The sequence below is a fragment of the Protopterus annectens genome, chromosome 17.part0, assembly GCF_019279795.1.
Source record: "Protopterus annectens isolate FY-2018-M chromosome 17.part0, PAN1.0, whole genome shotgun sequence".
Taxonomy (NCBI): domain Eukaryota; kingdom Metazoa; phylum Chordata; order Ceratodontiformes; family Protopteridae; genus Protopterus; species Protopterus annectens.
Window position 1 is genome coordinate 542,470,359 of NC_056751.1, and position 18,898 is coordinate 542,489,256.

General features: G+C 37.9%; 1 protein-coding gene across 1 annotated transcript in view; it reads left to right on the top strand.

The window, feature by feature from the left end:
- The window catches only part of LOC122791456 (mucin-2-like), a 539,946-nt gene that overhangs the window by 259,967 nt on the left and 261,081 nt on the right, over positions 1 to 18,898 (top strand). Inside the window, exons 16-18 of the mRNA XM_044059201.1 lie at positions 10,080 to 10,174; positions 11,826 to 11,952; positions 15,714 to 15,969. Of these exons, the coding sequence (XP_043915136.1) occupies positions 10,080 to 10,174; positions 11,826 to 11,952; positions 15,714 to 15,969 (478 nt within the window). The remainder of the gene's footprint in view (positions 1 to 10,079; positions 10,175 to 11,825; positions 11,953 to 15,713; positions 15,970 to 18,898) is intronic.

An 18,898-nucleotide genomic window follows, 5' to 3' on the forward strand; every position in this document is an offset into this window, starting at 1 on the left:
GACCATAAACTGTTGTCAACTGGTTTTGCCTGAAAGTCACAGCTCGTCACTGGAAAAAAAAGTACAACTTATGCAAAACAAGATCACCAGTGTCACGTGAGCTCCCTGAATAAGGACAGAACATACATGGAAGTGCAAGCCTTTAAAGACAAGTAACATTACCTGTTCTTATGTTTATAACTTATAAATACTTATCACATTGAGCAGAAATATTTTATTCTTAAAAGGAAGCATTATTTGTATACAAGGCAAACAATATTTGTAAAATCCAAAAACAAATATAAACTCACTTCACACACAACTATTAACTGCTACTGACATCTAGTGAAAAAATGTAATATGAAATGAAAACACAGATGTTCATCTAAAATGTGATGGGAATTAGAGTCCAATGCAAGTAATATACTACTTACCTCTAATGACAAAAAGTACAATAATAATTAGATCTCTAAGCAGTCATTCAAACCTGGTGAAAACAAGAGTATTAAACTGATTATGAAAAATTTGTTGTTTTAATTTAAAATATTTTGTCAACCCATTTTATTTGGGCCACAATCTGATATTAGTCCAATAAACAAGAAGCATCTAGAGGATTTCTCAAAAATATTTTCCCTATGGCAACAAATATCTCTGAAATGATCCATGATTCTGAACTTAAATATTTTTGCAGTTTTTCCTAACTAAAATGACCCACAAAACACTGTGCTTTGCATATTATATATTCAGTGATAGAGGTAAGTACATGTCACTGATGAAAACCTGTTGATTTATGTACATGCTTAGAACTGTAGTTGGTATAGTTGGCACAAGACAATGGTTTATGTCCAGAAATAGCTGTTTGTACAAGAGATGCAGCTATGAATCCAAAAATTGGCATGTTATCCCCAAGCCAGAATCCTCCTGAGTTGAAACCCCCCCCCCCAAAAAAAAAAAGCAAAACACTTGTACACAATGTCTTCCTCTTAAAAAAACTATTATGTGCCCACATAAAGGCTCTTTCAGAACTTGTAGTGAGATTCCCAGCTGCTTAAATGATCGCTGATACTGCATCAATAGCTGCCTAAAAATATTTTGCACTACTGATTTGGAGATGCCAGCCAGCCCATTTTCCATTTTGTCAATAGCACCCTCTAACAACTTGTACCTAGGGAACCTGACCTTTGTACCCTGTGGTAACTATGGCTTTGGTTGGTATCAAATCCCTCTGCTGTTTCATATGTTTGTTTATTTTATTTTATTTTACATTTGTTGACCGGGAAAGTCCGACTGGGTATATGCCCATTTTCAGCGGAGGTCTGGGGAGAAAAGCTCCATATATTCAGACATATGAGATTTACATAATATAAGAGTAAAATCTAGCATATCAGATGAAAAAAGAAACGGTATAATTATAGTAAAGACAAAGTTCAACAGGAGAAATGACCTATATGTCAGAGTATAATATCACAAGGAAGGCTCCATATATTCAGACAAGCAAAATTTCACATAATATAAGAGTATAATCTAGCATTTCAGAGGGGAAAAAACAGTCTATTTATAGCAAAGACACAGTCTGACAGGTAATGACATATGTCAGAGTATAATAACAATATAAGGTGCAAGACATTTGCCTAGTAGTATTAATTTCTCACATAGAGAAAAGAGTAAACATTGTAGTGCAATCATCTGCTAGTTAAAGGATATGAAATAGTAATGAAATACTGATAACCTGTTGACAGCTAATAGTAGAGCTGGCAGCTAATTAGTGGTACAGGAGAAAGGGGGGGTTAGTTGGGGTATGGACAAGGACATAGCCAGTGAGATTTTAGGTGTGCTTTAAGAGCATTTTTGAAGAGACTGCTGGAAGGGAGGGTAGCTATGGCAGTGGGAAGTGAGTTCCAGATTTTGGATATGGAGTAGGAGAATAGCGCTTCCCCTGCAGAGTTGTTGGATTTGGTGACTTGGAGTAGATTTTTGTTGCAGGAGCAAAGGGGTCTGGAGGATTGGTAGGGTTGGAGAAGTGTATGAAGTGAGGGAATTTTAAGAGGGTGGTTTACAAGTTTATGAGCAAAGGTAAGTTGGGTTAGGTGTAAGAGTTGAGGGAGCTCAAACCAGTCTAGGTTTCTAAGGGAGACACAGTGGTGACTGCGGTGGGAGTCCCCTGATGCAAATTTTGCAATTTTATTGTAGCAGGCTTTGAGTTTCTTTAGGTCTGATTGTCGAAGATTTGTGAGCATGAGTGATGCATAGAGTAGGGTTGAGATTAGTTGGGAAGTTGTGGTAGAGATTCTGGCTGGTTTGGTTATGTATTGTTGGTTTCTATACGAGGCACCCATTTTTTTGTGGACTTTTTTTATTGTGAGTGATATGTGAGTGTCAAATTTGAGTTTGTTGTCAATCTTTACACCGACTAGCTTAGTGTGGGCTGTTGGTAAGATGGAAGGGTTGTCTTTGGCAAGTGTGTTGAAATGGGGAATGTTCAGGGTAGATTTTGAGGGTTGAAAGATGAGGAGTTTGGTCTTATTTGGGTTGAGGAGGAGTTGTGTATTTAATAGCCAACTTTGAACAGGAGAGAAAGATGCTTGAGTGATCTTTTGTAGTTCTGTTAGAGCAGGAGCTGAGCAGATGACAGTGGAGTCATCTGCATACTGTATGAGGGAGGCATGTTTGGTGGCGGTGTGCAGGTTATTGGTAAAAATGGAGAAAAGCAAGGGGCCAAGGATGGAGCCTTGGGGAACCCCAAGAGTAACAAGGAGGCAAGGGGATATATCGCTGTGCCAGACAACTGACTGCTGGAGGCCATGTAGATAGCTGTGGAACCAATTGATGGCAGGTATGGAAAAGGAGAAGTTGGAGAGTGCAGAGAGTAGAAGATCATGTGATACAATATAAAAAGCCTTCGATAGGTCAAATAATACAGCAGAGGAGAAAAGGCCATTGTTTTTATGTTGGAGAATGGTGTGAGTGAAGGAGAGCAGAGCAGTTGTGGTGCTATGGTGTGGTCTGAAACCATGCTGTATGTAGGAGAGGAGATTATTGTCTAGGAGATAATGGAGATCTGTGAGTTGATACATTTTTCGAGTATCTTGGAGAGAGGTGAGAGGATGGCAATGGGGCAGAAGTTGGAGATGTCTGTTGAGGGGCCGCCTTTGTGTAGGGGTATGATGTGGGATATTTTCCATAAGGTTGGCACATAGGACTCAGATATGGAGCAGTTGATTAATATGGAGATGGGATAAGCTAAAACATCAGCTGCTATTTTTAGGTATTCTGTGGGTAGGTTGTCACCTGCTAGTCTTGTGAGTTTAAGTTTTGTCAGTAGTTTTTTTATGCTGGAGGTGGGTACTGTGGAAAGGAAGAAGGGAGGGAGGGATGAAGTTGGTTTGGGTGTGGGGGGTGTTGATTTAGGGAAGTGTTTTTTTAGTTAGGGATAGAACGGTCTCTGTAAAATGTTTTTTGAAAGAGTCAGCTGTGCTACAGATGGAGAGAGGGGTGGTTGGTGGGGGAGGGAGGTGTTTACCTTCACTAGGTAGAGGATAGAGTTAATTGTGGACCAGAATTGCTTTGGGTTGTTTTAGGAGGAGTTTAGGGATGTCTGATAGAAAAGTGTTTTGTCTCCTTTTACTTGCTTTTTGACTTTGTTACGTAGTTCAAGGAATAGTTGCCTATCTGAGGGGGTTTTGTTTGTGCACCATTGTTCCCATATTTTATCCCTGGATTTCATAAGGTCTTTGGTGTTTTTTTGTAGCCAGGGGGATTTTTTAGTTTGGATTTTGGTGCATCTTTTGGGGGCATGGGAATTAAGGGTGTTGAGGAAAGTGCTGTTAAAGTAGTGGACTGCTTCATCTAGGTTGAGGTATTTTAGGGGTGACCAGTTTATTTTTTGTAGGGAGGTGATGAAGGAGCTGGAGTTGAATTTAGCTTTGTATCAAATGTGTTGGTGGACAATTGGTTTGCTGCTATTTATGTGGTGTTTTAGTAGGAAGGTTGGGGAGTGGTCACTTAGGGAGTCAGGTAAGGAGCTTTCCAGGTAAGATTGAGGATCTTTGTTGACTATAGCCCAATCAAGAATGGTGTGATTATTGGGGTTTTTATTTATCCTGGTTGGGGATTGTATAAGCTGTGAGGAGCCATGGAGATCTAGGTGGAGTGCTAGAGGTTTACTACTGCAGGGCAGCCAATTGATCTTAAAGTCACCGAATATGATGGTTTCTTGGGGTAGGGAGAGATTGGCCCAGTTTAATAGGTTTTCAAGGGGGGTTATATTTTGACCTGGAGGAAAGTAGCAACCTATTAAGTTGATTGCTTTCTTAGGATTTAATTTTAGGGTAGCATAGAGGATTTCTTCCTTGTCAATCTGGGGAGCTGACTGGGTGAGAATTTGGATATTGAGGTGATGTTTATACATCAGTGCCACTCCTCCTTCTTTTCTGGATATTCTGTCCTTGCAGAGGATGTTATATCCAGGTGGGAGCATTTCTTCACTTTTGATGTTTAAGCCAAGATTCGGTTAGGATAAGGATGTCGGGAATACAGGTGTATGCATGCCTGGAGGTCTTGGATTTTGTTACAGATGCTTATGATATTAAGAGACATAATGAGGAAGTCTGTTGGCTTTTTATTAAGTGTGATTTGGGTGATAGGGGTGCTATTTGAAGGGGGGTTTGTGGAGAGGTTGGAGAAATTGGGGCCAGGGTTAGGGTGCACGTCTCCACTGAGAGTAAGTTTAGAGAGAATGCAGAGGATATGTTTTATATATGCAGTGAAATGCTTGTGGTATTTTAAGAATAATTTGCATTCAGATGAGGTGCGGGCTTGGTAATTAGGTAGGTGTGGTGGAAGGAGGCATTTTGGGGTTGGAGTAGTGAAACTGTGTGGTGGGAATTTGAGAAGGGTAGTTGACAGAGTGCAATGGAAGTGGTTGGGAGAATTGACTGAAATGTCTTCGTAAGATGTAGTAAATGCTACAACAGTGCAGCAAAGGATTATAATTGTAGTAGTTAGTGACATGACTGTGTTGGGATTAGGATGTATGATAAGTAGGAAGGAGGAGTAGAGGGGTGGAGATTATGGGAGGTATGAGTTGATTGGTTGGATATTAGTGGGAGCGGTCTTTTGCTAGATTAAATTTGAGTACAGCTGGGGTGGGAGGGATTTGGGGATAGGGAGGGGAGCGGAGTGAGCAGAGCAAACAAAGAGGGCTAAAACCTTTGGCAAGGATTGCAGTGTAAGTGGTAAATATAGTCTGTTTGGGCTATACTTGATTTTTGTAGCCAAATTCAAACTTTTCCACTGGGAATGAATGTAAAGAAAATTATTAGGCAGTGGGAGTAAAGGTGGGGTTGGCTAAAGGGGGTTTCAGGTGGGGACAGCATTGGTCTTATTGAGTGTGTGCTACCCTACATATAAGGAAAGTTGAACGCATACGCCGTTCTTTGCAGGATAATGTTAATGGGAGTAAGTCAGCAGAAACCCAAGATTACCCAAGTAAAAATAAAGATTTAAAGTCCTGCAAGAAAAATGCAGGGGGGGTGCAGGTCCTAGAGTGCAAGTCTCAGAATGGTATTGTACAAAGTGTCAGGAATACAAAGATATTTAAATGTAAACCTACACAGGGTGCTTGTAAGACACCAGAAAATAAACTTTTAAAGTATCCTGTTTAACTGAGAGGCGGCTTGCAGAGAACAGGAATCAGCACACTGTTGCAGTATAACTCTAAGTAGCTGGTAGGTAGAGTAACTGCAAAAGAAAAAAAGTGAAAATAAGCATATAAAACTACAGTTTCTTAGCAAAGAGGGCCAGGATAGAGCAGATAAGGAATGAGAACACTGTTTTTATACTTAAAAACTAGTACAATGATTAGAGCAGTTGAGAGGTTTTGATTGTTATTACAATAATTGACCAACAATCCTTACATGAATATGTACTTAGCAGTAAAACAGTTGTACTTAAACAGAATTAGATAAACCTTGCAGCACAGAAGTTATACTTTCATAAACAAGGTCTCTTAACAACCACATACAGTTATATGAAAATTATCTAACAGTTGCTTCACTTTAAAATACTGATTTAGACCTTTGTCTTATCTTTACATAAATTTGGATGAATTATGTAAAAATGGAGTCTTATTCCAGTCCATTGAACAATTATTCCAGTGCTTAAGTAAGATCTGTTTTATTTAAAATATATTATTACCATAAGTAGTTATAAACCTAAATGTGGAATTAGGTCCAATATGTGACTAAATACATTATAATAAGCAATTTGTTGGTTTTACGTTGACAAATTTGTGGACTGACCAAATCACTATGGCTGCGTATTCCCCATGGACAAAACAATGTCCTGATTATTTGCAGATGTTCCTGCAATTCTTACAGAGGCAAATTATTTGAACTCTCAAAATCTGAGATTTTAGTATTTTGTCAATCATATCTTTGCTGTGGCAACTAAAAGATTCTAATGAATCTAATGATTTATGATACAAACTAGTAATCACTGTGATATCAAATATTTTTGTGAATGAAACATCTAAAAAGTCAATAGTGAAAACAATTCTCTTCTTATAATTACAAAAAATCTGCATTTTTTCACAAAGTTAGCTTTTTGGAAGTTGGAAGTAAGAGGAAATGATATTTTAAAGTGAATGTATCGTGACGAGTTTAAAGCATGTGACAAATTAAGCCTTAAAAAAGGAATTTTGTAGAAGTTAACCTCAGTCTGAAGAAGTCTCTGTAGAGTTGAGACGAAAGCGCTAACTGGAGATGATTTTATTGTTTTATTAAAGTGTGTTAACCTAAGATTACACCGCTATTTTCTTTATTTATACATTATACGTCATCAGGCAAATCCTACAAAAAACCCATCTACTTACCAAATTCGCAACACCAAAAATTTCAGGCCTCAAGATTTCATAACATCCCTTAAACTCTGCAACTGGAAACCCCTCAAAACTTTACCCCTGGACAGTGCAGTCGACTACTTTAACACCACATTTTTAAATATCTTAAATAACAATACGAGCACAATCTAATTACTCTCCTTGGCTCACTAAATAGACAAAATCACCCCTAAAAGAAAGGGATAACGTGTGGCACGAATGGACCCACAAAAAATCAATAGTTACTCACCAGACGTATCTCCAACTAAGAAACAAAGCCAAAACCCAAATAAGACTTGATAAGAATAATTACTATACTAGCTTGCAAGCTAAGTACCAAAATATTCCTCAAAAATTCTGGACCACTTTAAATAAAATACTACAACCAGGTCAAACTAAGACCCCTCAACCAACAGCAAGTAATCCCCTAGAATGTATTGCTACCCAGTTTAATAAATACTTCATTGACTCCATCAAAATCCTTACTAACCAAAACTTCCCATCACTGCCCATCAGCCTAACCTTTCTACTAGATAATAACAAAATATTCTCCTTAAAACCAGTCCCAACCCACAAAATACACAAATACTTGCTCTGAATAAAACCCACAACCCAGTCAGCTGACGACCTACCCTCAACATACTTAAAAATAGCAGCTGAAGCCATCTCCTATCCAGTTTCCCTACTAATTAACCATTCCATAACTGAGCAACACATCCCCACTCTCTGGAAAATTGCTCACATCATACCCCTACACAAAGGAGGTCCCTCCACTGACATCTCTAACTATCGGCCCATAGCAATCCTATCCCCTCTATCACAAATCCTTGAAAGGTGTGTTCACACCCAAATACTTAACCATCTCCTAGACAATAAATTACTTATAAATACTCAGCACAGCTTTCGCCCCTAATATAGTACTACCACAGCCCTTATTAGCTTCACTAACACCATTAGTCAACTTAGAAATAAAGGTGAGCTAGTATCAGCCATCTTTTTAGACTTATCAAAAGCCTTTGATACAGTGTCTCATAACAAACTGCTGACTGCCTTGTCCAAACTGAACCTAAGCTACTCCACTCTAGCCTGGTTTCAGAACTACCTCATAGACTGGCAACAAGCAGTACGGTAGAACAAAGCTCTTTCTCCCTTACTACCAGTGACTATGGGCATGCCTCAAGGGTCTATTCTCGGCCCCCTCCTTTTTAACCTGTTTACAAATAATCTCCATAATGCTACAACTCTAGCCACCCTTATACAGTATGCAGACTACTCCACTGTCGTATGTTCTGCCCCAACTCTACCTGAACTACAGAACTTAACCCAAACATCCTTGAATGCTATTGAATCATGGTTGGCAGATGCCCAATTAATCTTGAATCCAAATAAAATGAAACTTATGCTCTTCCGCTCCACTAAATTCAAAACCCAGTCCACTTACTTCAACATTGCTTCCAGTAATAAGACTTTGATTGAACCAGTACCATCCACCCAACGTCTCTGTCTTGTTATAGATCAAAATCTAAAGTTTGACTTACACATTGCACAGATGGTAAAAAAGTACACAAGAAAATAGGTAGCTTATACAGATGCAAAAACTACCTACCCACAAACTCCAGAATAACCACAGCCTGAATTCATCTTCTGTCAACTTTACTATACACCTCACCCATCCTTACCAACCTCTCCAAATCAGACCTAAGCAAGCTAGATGCCTGCTATAATAACATAGCTAAATCTGCAACTAGCTGCCCTCAAAGGTCCATCATTGTAAGGCTCTAAGACAACTATCTTGGTTAGAACTACCCCACCAACTCATTCTCATGCAACTCTCTACCGCCCACCAAATGTACTATAAACCTGATAAAACACCAGCTCTACAAGGCCTCCTCAATCGCCATATAAGTACCCGTCCACTAAGATCCACTAATAAAGCTCTAATTGTAGTAACCAGGATTAAAAATAACTCAGGTGACTCTCTATACTCCTACTACATTGATAAACTGTGGAATGCCTTACCACTTGAAATTAGAACTATAACTAGCTTAAAAAACTTCAAGCATCACATTAAAGCCCACCTCACCCAATTCCTGGACTTGTACATGTACTGGGCATGGGTAGCCCAAACCATGGAACTAGCTGATTTTTAAATTTTAATTGCATATGTAATGAGCATTGAATTTGTCATATGACTACCTTACGTTGTTTTTTTTTTCTTTCTCACTGTTAATATCTATGAGATTTTAAATCTTCAGTTTGCTATGCTACCTGTATATAAGACTAAGTATCGTAATTGCACTCATTGTATACAATGTCACTACCTGCTGCTACTCTAAGAACTGTCTTCTAGAAGCATTGTTATACAAGATTATTGTTCTTGTCTCCCACTTGACCAATTTATTCTGTTTTAGTCTTTTTACCGTTATGAATGTCTGTTACTGTTTTTTTCTTTATTGTATTATACAATTTCCTTTCTACTAACAAAATAGTTTACTGACAATGGAGCTTTTCTCCCCGGGCCTCCGCTGAAAAAGGATTTTATGCCCAGCCGGACTCTCTTGGTAAACAAATGTAAAATAAATAAATACATAAAATAATTCACCTGGTGGAGGAATAGAACCCACAGTCTTCTATGTTTCCAGGCAACCTGCTATTCTCTGATACTGCAGATTTTAAATCTTTAATGTGTCACTAGTCTGAATGCCATAGCAAAGTCCTCATAGATTATTGTCACAGTCCTTTTTTAGCCTAGAATATTGCTTACTTAATCAAATAACTATTACATTTGTATTGACGGACTGTCCTGTTGTGAATCCATGCTGTTTTCTGGGATCAAGTGCCATTGAGATATTACAGAATTCTTTTCTTCAGCAATGATTTATTGATTTTTCTGCAAGTAATGTCAAACTGAGAGGCTATGTGATTAATAAACCCTGGCTCAGGGTATTGAAGTGGGGGGTTATCTACCTCTTCATTTTTGTGGTGTGGAGTCACACATTTGTAATCAGAGAAATTCTGAATTGAGTTAGATAAACTTAGCATTGTGGACTTAAATGACATTGCTATAAAACCAATAAGAAAATGAAAGACCATTAATAAATCTTTTTCCAATATGCTGTGTCAGAATCTGGTACACATATTAAGCTGATTATGGTCTGATGAAAGAAAGGTGTTGAAATAGTTTTCTTGCAAGTGGAAGTAAGTGCCTTTGTTAATTTTCCAGAGAATTATGCTGAGCATTGGTGTTCCCTTCTTAGGAGGTCAAATGGCATTTTTTCAAGCTGCCATTCAACTGTAAATCCTACAGACTATTACAAGGTAAGTCAGTTACTCTTATCTTTTACAGTACTTGTTGCTAATAACTTTGAAGCATCTACCCTGTGTACGTTACACTGATGTTTGTTTGATGTTTTCTATCCAGACATAGGTAAATCTTCAGTCCTTTCTCTGTGTGTTTGTGGGTGTGTGTCTTTGTGTACGTGCATGTCTTTGTATACAGTGTGTTTGATGAATCTGTAAGAACTATAGTTGTGATAACTGATAAAATGAACAAAATGGTGGAAATAGGCAATTACGTACTAACTCCAAGAGTCTTCTTCTCTGAGTATCCCTCCTATGTTGAAGTACAGCAAGCAGTCTCAGAGTTAGTATGTGTAAGCAGCAGGAATGTGGGGATGCAAGGGGGTGGGTAAAAAGCCCCAATGCAAAACTGTTTCAAAAGTGAACAGAACGTTTCAGAATTCACTGCTATTCTCGATGAACTGGAGTTTATTTTTCAAAATTCTGGGCCTTGCATTACCATGTCTTACACTTTTAATAGGGAATTGGTCATCATATTTTTTCTTATTCTTGTCTCCATGTGTATTAACAAATAGTCTCTCTTGCTCACTGGTATCACAGGCAGGAGTGACCTAAAACACACTTGCAATTCACACAGAGTCATTAACTCATCAACTATTGTAGCATATTTTTTGCTTTAGAAAAACTTGTTACATTTTCCATTTCAATCTACCTCAAAACAGTACATTACATATACATAACTTGAAATCAGTACTAGAATATGAAAACATGGCACCCATACCTCTCAACTGTCCAGATTTTCACAGAATGTGCAGATTTTTGCCTCATATTCTTGGCCCATTCCTCATAAAATGTTTGTTTTTTCTGGTAAATCACTGAAGATTGAAGTCAATAAATAATGACAGGCATTTGAGTTTCAGGCTTCATATCCTTCAGTAAATGCAAAGTAACACAACACCTGTTATTCTAGCAACTTCTGTAAGAGCAATATTTAAAGTCTGGCCCTATTTTTGGGCCTTTGTCCCCCCTGCCCATTATTTTTGTTATGCATTATACATGTCAAGCAGAGCGCCTCCTTGGCCCTCTTCAAAAGGAACCTTGACAATTGGATGGGAGATAGGAAATTCACCCTGGGGATCACGTCAGTCACCCTGCTAGACAGGGGTCCAGGGAAGTAAATATTGTGGGAAGAACTATCCAGGGAATTGTTATGGCTAGGCTTGTATAGGCCCTAGGACTGATAGCCTAATACCAACCTATGAACCTATGATTACTGGCCTTTGAGTAAAGCTATTTTATGTTGTGGGAGTGAGGGCAATAGGTAAAGCAGAATGAAAACATATAAACTAGATGATGAGCTCTACACCTGCTTAATTCTTGTATTTTTTCTGCTTGTACCAGCAAAATACAACCTTAAAGATGGCCTAGATATTGATAGCTATTTGTGTAAAATGTCTACTGTGTTCTCATGAATACTAAGCTCTAGTCTCAAATCAAGAACAAAAAAAAAATCGATTGATTTCACCTTGATATTCTAATTTGTTCCTCGGTTTGTCAGTAATAGACCCAAATTAATACATGAAGAAAAATCTGGTATAAATGCAAAAATAGCAGTGTTATTAATTCAACTGCTGTGGATAATTAGTTACTTTAACTGACTCCATTTCAGAGGTGCAAATACGATGCTTGCCTTTGTGAAAAAAATGAAGACTGCATGTGTGCCACTCTCTCCTCCTATGTGCGAGCCTGTGCGGCTAAAGGAATCATCATAAAAGACTGGAGAGCAACTGTTTGTAGTAAGTATATTTCACATGTATTCCATGGACTTAATCATACATTATTAACCTTACTTTCTAGTAATATAATAAATGGTGCTAAAATAAAATTTGCTACAGATAGTATACATTTCCAAAATGGTGAGGAATGAAAATGCATTATTTCACATTGCAAGGGCTTTGAAAAGCTGCCAGACTTGAGTCAAGCCGTGCTTGAATGGGTAACGATTAAGGTTTAACTGCAGTTATGCATACCAGTACATAATAACATCTCCAAGAATGGTGAACTACAAGTGCCTAGAAATGCTTTCGTATAGTAGAAAGTGAGTCATGGACTAATGTTCTTGATGGCTTCTCTATACGATCTTGACGAGAAACACCCTAGCGTCAATATCCCACAGAAAAAAAGAAGAACGGCATAATGCACAGTGCTTTGCTTTACAGGAAATCACTGCCAGGGTGATTTCTCATTGTACATCAGTAATGATTCACTTTTCAGGGGGATTTATCCCTTCCTCAAGTTAGTGTGACCATGGAGATGGTATATATAATTTCAGGGGTGAGGAGGACAATGTAAAAGAAAAGGAAAAAAAATATGAAAACAAGACAAAACGAGTTTTTCACCCTCTTGGCTTTGAGGCATTTGTTTACTCCTTTGAAACATCAACTTTCAGGAAGTCAGATTTTCATAGCAGAACTGTTTTTGATAAGGGGGTTATGTTACCCTTAACTTCAGATTTACTTGTGTACCTATATCAGGCACTCAGTTACAAGGTTCCTAAATAGAAGTACAGATACACAGTCATTCAAACCTGTTGAGTTCTGCATTAACATGAGGGCATCACTTCCTGTGCAGTTATCCCATCTGTCATTTTTAACATCCTGAAAAGTTAATAAGCAAGACCAGAAGGAGAAATTAATTTTCTTTTCTATGGATTCAGACACAGTAATAATGATGATGATGATGATGATAATAATAATAATAATAATAATAATAATAATGAGTATATGCTGGACAATCCAAATTCCAAAAGCTGGGAACATATTTGTATGCTGACTGCATTTAGGTTTATAATTTTGCTGGAAATATGCATGAAATCCTAGTAAGGCTGAAGGGAATAATTAATGTTGGCCAAGGGTTTGATTATAGGTTTTTGAGAAGTATTAGTAGAGGGATATCATGACATATAGCTAATTTAGGATGTTCTTACTCACATGCATAGGATGGCTGTAATTTCTGATTGATCTGGCTTCTGTGTAAGAAGGAAAGAAGAAATTATATTCTAGCCTCAATGGAAAGAAATTTCTGCATAGATGCCAGTATTCTTTTATGCTGAAAAATATGAAATGGTTTTAAAAAGTGTAGTATCTAATCTAGAATCTTCATGTGGTTTGGAAACAGGAAGCGTGTAACTCTGTAACAGAGTTAAAAGAGTTTTGTAGGTATGAATTACTCAAGATCCACCTTGGACCCTGGGAACAACCGCCCCACCAGTCTGACAAGCCTGATCTGCAAGGCCATGGAACGTATTATCATGGAACTTGTAAACAAAGATACTGGCAACCTTCAAACACTGGACCCCACCCAGTTTGGGTTCATGAAGGGCCGTTCTTGTCTCCTGAACCTGATTGACTTCTTTGAATCAGTCTCCAGAGCTGTGGACAAGGGTAAGGCGGTCTAAACAGCCTATCTGGACCTCGCCAAGACCTTCAACATCATCACCCACTCTGGAATCAAAGATAAACTTACTAAGCTGGGCATTAATCCCTACGTCACTCGATGGGTTGCCAACTGGCTTACTGACAGAACCCACACTGTAAAAGTAGCTGACTCCAAATCCAGCTCCAGACAAGTGACAAGTGGAGTATCTCAGGGTTCAGTCTTGGGACCGCTCTTGTTTGGCATCTACTTCTCTGAAGTACAGGCCAACACTAAGTGACTCTGGCTAACAAAGTTTGCAGATGACTGCAAACTGGGAGCCATTATTGAATCCCCAAATGATGTGGATATTCTACAAAAGGGCCTTACAGAAACAGAGGCTTGGTACAGAGCCATGGGCTCAAGCTCACTGCCAAGAAATGTATAGTGATCCCCTTTGGGAAAAAAACATGTACCCGTGAATTACCACATAGGTGGCAGTACACTAAAAACTGAAAGTGTGAAGAGACTTAGGGACACAGGTGGACAGTGGTCCACATCGCCACAACAGTCAGGAAATTCTTATTTGTGCACACCTCATTACTAAGGGCTTTTCATCCAGAAAAAAGGAGGTCATTGTCCCACTGTACTCATCCCTCATTAGACCCATTATAGAATATAATGCCCCATTTGGTATGTACCTCTCAAGACATCTGCAACAACTGGAAAGGCCGCAGAAATATCTCACTAAAAGAATCACAGACCTAAAGTATATGCCCTATGCTGACCATCTAAAAAAACTCCAGCTATACTCTGTCGCAAATCGTCTACTCAGAGGCGATCTCTGCTTAACATACAAGGCCATGTCAAATCCAGAGCTGTTGGACATGCTACACTTAAAGAAATCCCAATCCCTCAGAGCCACATGCTCCAGGGATCTAAACCTTGTCATCACAATGAACAAAACATGCTGGAGGGATAGGTTCCTGACCTAGAGACTCCCCAGACTCTGGAATAGACTGCACATACATTTCAAGCAGAGCACCTCTTTGGACCTCTTCAAAAGAACATTGATGATTGGATGGGAGATAGGAAATTCATCCCAGGGATCACGTGAGTCATCCTGCTAGACAGGGGTCCAGGGAAGTAAATATTGTGGGAAGAAATAACCAATGAATTGTTATGGCTAGGCTTGTATAGGCCCTAGAGCTGATAGCCTAGTACCAACCTATGAACATGGCATTCACTGACGGATGCACCAGACATGCACACAGGCACACACATGCATAAATGTATGCATGCACATGTAGAAACAAACAGACACAAATGCATGCACATGAACACTCAGAAACACAATCATACACACATGCATAGACATTAGAAATACACACACACACACACACACACACACACACACACACACACACACACACACACACACACACACACACACACACACACACGCACACAGCAGACTAATGTAAAATCTTCCACATTCAGTGATATCTGACAGGGGAGCTGACATATAAGAATACCATCCACTTCAGAACAGACAGTGGTACTTTTGTAAACTATTTTCTTTGTGTTTTTCCTTTGTACTGCATGCCAAAGTCTGGGGGATGAATTTAAATACCGTTATTTGGCACTATCGACCTTTGATGTGTACTTCTGTCTGTGCTGCCAGATACCAGAAGGAGTATCACCTGGTAGAAATATGAACTGTGATCTTCAGAAATAAATTACAGATATTATGGGCTTGATAGAGAGCTAGATATAAGGAGAAGCCTTGAGAGAACAGCCCCATTATGAGGTGAATAAAATAATGCATGATGGATGACTTCCACTAGCATTCTGTCTGCTTACAGATGAAAGATGAAGTGTCCTGAAATTTTCCACACTGTATATCTAAAGTGCTTCTGTTCTGGGTATGAAAGACAAAAATACATATGGACATTAATAGAATTGAGTGCACAGTGGTAATTTACATTGAAATGTTCTCCAACTGATGATGATCTAAAATATTTTCCTGGTGGAAAAAATGGACCGCAGTAAGAGTGAAAGTCAGTTGCTAGATGACATGAAAATGCATATGCAGGTAGAGATGATCTGTGCAAGAACATAATACTTTGTATTTTTAATGCAGGTAAATACATGGATAGCTGCCCATCGTCCCAAGAATTTGTCTATGATATTAAGGGCTGCCCACAGACATGCCAGTCACTGAATGAAAAAGATACTTCTTGTATGGTCGACTATGTTCCAGTGGATGGCTGCAGTTGTGTCAACAATACCTATCTGAATGATAAAGGTCAATGTGTTCCACTGTCAATGTGTCCATGCTCTTACAGAGGAAGCCTGCTGAAACCAGGGGCAATGATTCATGAGCAAAATGACAAATGGTAAGTGGGGCTTAAGTTCTCTAGAACATAAGGCATTTTCTATATACTCACTCTATCATTCTCTCTTCTTCTTTTTTTTTGTCAATAATTTTATTTGGCTTTCTTAAAATCAAACATATACCAATAATAACCATAAACCAACAAAATCAGCAGGGCATTCTCTGTATTCTCATTCTATAACTAAAATATGGACAGTATGACTATCCTCACATCTATATGGACAGACACACCCTTCAAATCCCTCACGCACTCTCTTAAAAAACTTTCTAAAAATACATGGCTCTGCTTATGTTCTATACCAGGTTAATCAAACATCTCCTTAATTTGTAACTGTAACAGTGTTACCCTGCATCTTGCTATTATTTATTTATTTATTTATTTATTTTATTTATTTTACATTTGTTGGCCGGGCTATTCTAACTGGATATACGCCCATTTTCAGTAGAGGCCCAGGGAGAAAAGCTCCAAGAGTAACACAAAGCAGTAATAAAAAAACAGTCTTAACAATAAGCTGAATAATAAATGATTACATAGACATCAAAGCAGTAGTAACAGGAAGAAAATATTACAAAATATTGGTATACAGGATAAAATAATGCATTAAGAATAAGATACAACAGATAGTTTACAGTAAATAGTACATGAAGTTCACAAAAGGTAATATATTTAAGTATCATAGATTACAGTATTATATTTTATACAACTGATAATTTCTTGCCTCTTTTACCTATACTTTGCACTACTATTATCACAATGCAGTCCCCTAACTTTTCTTTCTCCTTTTTGCGTATTCCATATCCATACCCCACACTTTACTAATAAAAACATTTGTTTCTATCTCCTACTTTCCTCTCCTGTCTCAACTTTGTACTATAAGATTTGTATACTAAGTGCATTATAATAAACAAAAATTATTAACCATCAAGCAGAATCATACTGATCTGAGTCATATAATTGTAAAGACCGCTTGTCTCGTGTATATAGTCTCCTTAGTAATATCTAATGTCTGTAATTAATGTACAAATATAATAAAAAATTGAACAGCTAAAAACACAAAATGTCTTTATTACATAAAAATACAACAGGTAAGAGTTTCACTCCCTTCATGGAACTTCTTCAGACCAAGTTGTATAATGAACAAACTTATTTAAATACTTAATAACAGTAACATGTGACCCAAAGCACTTAATGCCTTAACCCTTTCCTTCGAAGAACAACTTTAAAGTTTTCCCTGTCATTTAGACCAGGGTATACACATGCATTCAGCCTGATTTGCCAGCAATATTCTCTTCAGTCCAGTTCACCTTCTGCATCAAACCTATGATCAAAACCATTGACCATCAATTAATACAAATTAGAAGCATGCCTTATTTTTTTCTAACAAATGTTTTTGCTTAACATGTTTTGCCAAGGCACTGCTTACATCAATCTTGTCTACTGCTCTTATATGTTCATTCACTCACATGTAGAATTCTCTAATGTTTCTTCCTATATAGAATGCTGGACATAATTCACACAGAGATATGTATACCACATATTTTGACCTGCAATTATACAAATTATTCAACCTAATTTCAAAGCTTCTTGCTGTCACTACAAAATTCTTAACTTCTTTCATATATTGACATAACTTACAACTGTTACCTCTTTTCATCCCCATTTCCAAAACATCAGGCATACTTCAGCATAAATTCCTTTTCTTAAAAAAGTCTTAAACTCTTTCCTTATTTAGAGACAAAGACAGGGTTTCCCAGTATAACATTTTTGAACTGGATTGGAGAGAATATTGATGACAAATCAGGCTGAATGCATGTGTCTACCCAGTTACCAGTTGGGTTTTTATGCAATAAGTCATTTTGTGTTTTTAGCCGTTCGTTTTTTATTATTTGGCCTTTTTACGGCTATATTCATTTGTTTGTTTGGAAGTTTCGTGAGGTATTAATGTACAAGTATGTTTCATCTAGTATATGTAAACATGATGTGCTCTCCATTATTGTATATTCTTTCTTTTATGTGAAAATATTAACTGTTGCTCTGTAATAAATTAATGTAATATGCTAATTTTCTCTGGAACTTTCCTCCCTTGGCCTCCACTGAAAATGGGCACCCACCCAGTTGGATTTCCCAGTAAACAAATGTGAAATAAACAAATAAATAAATAAAATTACCTTGTGTAACCAACCATGAAGAACACATTTAACTGCCCCTCAACAGCTGTTGAAATATGTAACTATATACAATATTCACAATATCCAGCTATCCAGCAAATAATATCTTGACTATATCATGTCAGTTTCAAGCTAGGAAATAAATACATCCAACTCATCTAGCCAAGTGATGCTAGAGGTCACAAGCATATTACTCCCATTGGCTGGAATCTTGTACACTCTTTAAAAATATCAACCAACTTTGGGGGACCCCATTGAGGAAGCGAGCTGAGTTGTATGCATATGAAATGCCCCCTGTATAATGGATTATTATACTAATTAGGCCTTCTGTTGAGATGACACTCCTGTTATTCCAGTGCTTCATAGGTTCATAGGTATTTACTAGGCTAACGACCACAAGGGCCTTTTTAAGCCTAGCCATGCATCCCAAATCATTGACAAGTTCTGATACCCTTGATAAGTGTAAGTATGGGCCAGGGAGATTAACCATTTACAGGTTACCTGTGTTCATTAGAGACATAGGTGCCAAACCAGGGATGAATTTCCAGTTTCTCATCCAATTGTCCAAGATGCACTTGAATTGTATTAGGGAGGAACTCTGCTTCAAATGGATGGGGAGCCTGTTCCATAGACAGGGTAGTCTCTATGATACATACCTATCTCTTTAGTAGATTTTATTTATATCACAAGCAAGGTTTAAATCTTTAGAATGGGTAATTCTGGTTCTGTTTGTTTTGTGGATATGCAGGATGTCCATCAGA